This window comes from Nanorana parkeri, unplaced genomic scaffold, assembly GCF_000935625.1.
Source record: "Nanorana parkeri isolate BGI_ZX_2015 unplaced genomic scaffold, ASM93562v1 scaffold54, whole genome shotgun sequence".
NCBI lineage: Eukaryota > Metazoa > Chordata > Amphibia > Anura > Dicroglossidae > Nanorana > Nanorana parkeri.
Genome location: NW_017306322.1, coordinates 2,927,567 through 2,931,902, shown reverse-complemented (window position 1 = coordinate 2,931,902; position 4,336 = coordinate 2,927,567). Strand labels below are relative to the sequence as shown.

Here is a 4,336-nt window from a genome sequence, read left to right as displayed (position 1 = left end):
AATTATCCTTCAGTCTAAAAGGACAGTTCAAAAATGAAACTTTGAATTTGGTCGCTGTGCAAAAGTACTGGCACTTTCTTCAATTCTGTTTTTTCCCCTTAGACTGATCATGCATTGTAAGTGTCAGTGTTCTAGTAATCATAAAAAAAATCCTGTATCATCCTTTTTTTTTTTCTTCTTCTTGTTGCTAGGTTCTGGCGATCAAATGGAAGGCACGCTGCATGAAATGGTGATAAAGGCGGCTGCTGTTTATAAAAACAGGAAAGCAGTTTGTTTCCAAACGTATGATGGGCCTCCTGCATTTTGCACCTATGAGGAGATGATGCAGCTAGCTGAAGAGCTTACTTGTTTCCTTAAATCTCTGCTGAATGGTTTGCAGAATTGTGTGATTGGGCTCTTCTGCCAACCAGGTATACACTTGCTATCATGGATATTAGGGTAAGTTTGCTGCTGGCACTTTCTACAATCCTTATTAGAAGGGCGTTTAATGCCTTTAAAAGGAAAAGACCGTTTTTACTCTTTGGTTTGGTTTTAGGCCTCTTTCACACGTGTGTTACAATCAGGCATTAGAAAAGCGTTTTTAAAGCCTCTCTGCCGCCTATTAACGCTCATGTGGGATAAAACAGTGGCAACTGCCCAGTGCAGTTCACACATGGGCATTAGCGTTGTGGTGCTGTGTGTTAAAAAATAGAGTGCATGTTGAGTTCTGGAGGCATTGCTGCTGGGCAAATGCCTCCATTGAAGTATATTGAAACGCCCCTTAAACGCTCGGTCAATGCTCCTATAGTATTCTTCGGGCATTTAGGAAAGCGTTGCACGTGTGTTTTAGGAGAGGCGTAGGAGGTTTTGCATTCCCTAAAACCACTGGAGAATCATAGTGAGTGGACAAAGCAGGTGCAGATGCAACTTCCTGTCTGCACACAGCCAGCATTTTGCAAGCAAGAGGACAGCTTCTAGCCAGGTACCTGCAACGTGTGACAGCCTGAACTATGCCACCCTGGAGTTCCAGCTGTTTTTAGTGCCATCCAAAACAGTGCCAGCCATACCAGTGGCAGCTTAGCAGTGCAACCATACAATTGCCAGGCATTGCAAGTACCAGCCAGAACAAGCCATGTCTGAAATTAATATTGCATGGCTAATTCAAGCATACAATTTAACACCCAGAACTGTATGAGCCAAGTCTGCCCACCTTCTGCTACTACTGCGAGTGTGGTAAGAAATCACCCAGCGTGTACTGAGGGTGGACAGGGAAAGCCTTACAGCCACGGAGCAGGAGAACAAAAATGAGTATTGTTCATATGACTTTCATGTGCATTGTTTTATGTCAAATATTACTATATATACCATGTGAAGTTTAGTTCAAGGTAATGTTTAAAGATGCATAAAAAAAGGGGTTACCCTTGCAGGGGTTTTCAGCATTTCTTAGCATAGCAAATACTTCCATTACCAGCCTCCTGGCTTGTTCTGGCCTCACAGGCTTTAGGCCCTCGACCATCTCTATGCTGCAAACACTGACTCTGCACTGTCCCTCAAACCCTGTCCTGGCTGGTACAGAGTGTGGAAGGGACTCTTGGAAAGTCTCTGGGAGATGATTGGATACTCCCAGTACTGACGCAGCACCCTTCTCCTCTTTCGCTGGGACATTTGGTCCATCATCATCAACATCTTCAGTGGGACCAAGCAGAGGATTATGTAGATCACTGTATCCAAACTCATGCTGTTGTCAAAAGACATCTGGATTAATATTAATGCAGCAATACACAGCACAGAAAACTAACAATATGCCTGCAAATTTCACCACAGCCTAAGAGCACCTCAAAGCTGGACACTTCCATTTATTACATCACTTCCACTTTAACAATCCCCTATTGCATTGAAAATGCCTGCCGAATGCCTTGTTAACACTATAGGCTCGTTCATCAGCGTTGCTCTTTCAATAAATTCTCAATGTACGTGTGAAAGAACCCTTAAAGGAAAACTATGAGGCGAGTGATTTCCACTCATCCTCATACCGTAGTAAGAGCCGACCTGTGACAAAGAAGCTGTCGCTGGTCGGCTCTATTGATCAAGAAGTGAACAGAAACATGCAGCCGATCAGCTCACTTCCCAATCACCTCCCTGCAGGGAGCGGTGACTGCCAGTCACAACTACCCGCAAGGTTTCCCCTCTCCGACCCTCCAGCGCTGAGTGGAGGAACAGATGGGGGAGGGGGCGGGCACAGCTGGCTCTTCCTCTAGATAGGCAGAGCCAGCTGTCACACACGCAGCTGGGTGGATCACGACAGTATTGTTGGGATTCGTTCCCTGCGGCCCTTAAGGTATACAGCGAGCTGTAACTCGCTATATAATGAGTTTTGGGTCACAGGAGGGGGTTAGTATATGTCCTCCCATGACCCTAAAGGGAACTATGTGGAAAAACACTTACCCATAGTTCTCTTTTAAGCTTGAAGTGGAAACCCTTAAGTTAAAGCAAACCTGTCATAGAAATTGAAACCCAGACCCACCACCCATCCCCCAAGATACCTTCCAGTGCCTAAATTACCTGCATTGGTGCGTTGTTTCTAGGCTTATTAGTTCATCTTTGGCAGTAGTTTCTGTAGACGCTGACAAAGTAAAGAAGTGCTTTAACCGCATGAGAGCATCGCTGCTTTTTGATGTATAAATCTGATGGCGGTATGGCTCCAGTGGCTGCACACTATGCTTCTAATTATGGTACGGTGGATATTTATTGCATCCTTTGGATGAGTAACAGTGCGCTCCCCACATTCAGCAACCCACAAGAACAAGGTGACATAATCATGCATTCCTTTATATCTGAATCTGGAGTTTTCCTTAAATAGGGAGTCGTGATCTCACAACTTTCTTTTAAGAAAATTAGAGAAGCATGATTGCAGGAGGCCATTCTATATAACTACACAAAATATGTTCATTTGTACTGATGTTAAATTTAATATCCAACAGTTTCTCCTAACATTTGTAGCACCGTTTTTTGCATCTATAATGTGCTATATATTATATATTAAGGCCCTCCTTACCATCTTGTCTTGATTTGTATTGTGATTGTAATGTCTTCCTTATATTGTAAAGTGCTGCGCAAACTGTTGGCGCTATATAATAATAATATATATATACACACATACGTTCAGGTATTTACATATTCCGAACAGGCAGTAAAAACACTTTAAATAAGTGGGGGTGGGGCGAGCTGTCCATGGTGGAGAGTGGATGCATGTTGTGGAACTTGGTGCTAGATGGGTACTGTTGCAGGTGATCATAGAGCCACGGACGGCAAACGAACCTATGCCTAAGCTTAAAAAGACAAAGAGGATACCCGGATCCCTCGAACGTACAGCCTAAGGCACTTTTTTTTACCTTACTCACAACCATCTGCTTGACAAAAGAATTGCTGAAGATGGCGCTCTAAAAAAAATGGTCAGGACTTTGCTGCAGCCTTCCAATCAGACTCCAAGTTTTGCAGTTCCTTTACGGATCCCCCATCTACTGGTCCTGACCAAAACAGCCACATGATTTACCCAGACCCTCACCAGAGGTGAGTTCCCCTGATTTCTGATTTGTAGCTGTAGGCAGTGTAGAGAAATTAATCTTCAAATTCTACCGTACAACAGAGACTCTGTTGTGACCTATTTTTAATGGCGGCAGAAACTCTGCTTTGTGATTATAAATAGGCACCAGATGTTTGTAAGCTGTTAGAAACCAGCTTTTGAGTCTTTGCTGTGTTGTGAAATGAATTATTTCATAGTACATGCAGCTAGAGAGGCCAGCAAGTGCCTAATTTAAATCCCTTTACTGCATGTTAAGAATATATTAAAGCTTTAATATGCATAGACCAGTCACAGATGCACTTTAGTGATCCAATTTTTACTGTTTGTAATTTCACTTAAATTGTTTTTCCTTTTGTTTCTTGTAGAATTCTCCAGGTTCCTGCTGCCTATTGTCCGGTAGATCCTGGTGCCCCATCTAATTTCACATCTTCACTCGCAGATCTCTGTGAAATTCGCTACATGTTGGTGGAAAACAACAAAACTGAAGTGAGCAAAAGATTATAACATGATAGACTTTACATTACATTTTCCTTTTAATGTTTTAAATTATAACTAATCTTAGATTACTTTAAGTAGATGTAAACCTAATCCTAGTATTTGCAGATAATGTTTAACATGCTAATGTTGTTTCTTCTTTTTATATCAAATCATACCAAGTAACCCTGCCATTGAAGTTCTTGTTCAGACACTTTCTGTTTTTGTTTTGACAACACTCTGTCCCTGCCTTCCAACTGTGTTGCTGCATTGTCACCCTGTCACATAGGCTTCTGATAG

General features: G+C 42.5%; 1 protein-coding gene across 1 annotated transcript in view; it reads left to right on the top strand.

Moving 5' to 3' along the window:
* Positions 1–226: 226 nt before the first annotated feature.
* AASDH (aminoadipate-semialdehyde dehydrogenase) overlaps positions 227–4,336 on the top strand; it is a 24,644-nt gene continuing 20,534 nt past the window's right edge. Inside the window, exons 1-2 of the mRNA XM_018575659.1 lie at positions 227–438; positions 3,928–4,048. Coding sequence (XP_018431161.1) covers positions 227–438; positions 3,928–4,048 — 333 coding nt within the window. The remainder of the gene's footprint in view (positions 439–3,927; positions 4,049–4,336) is intronic.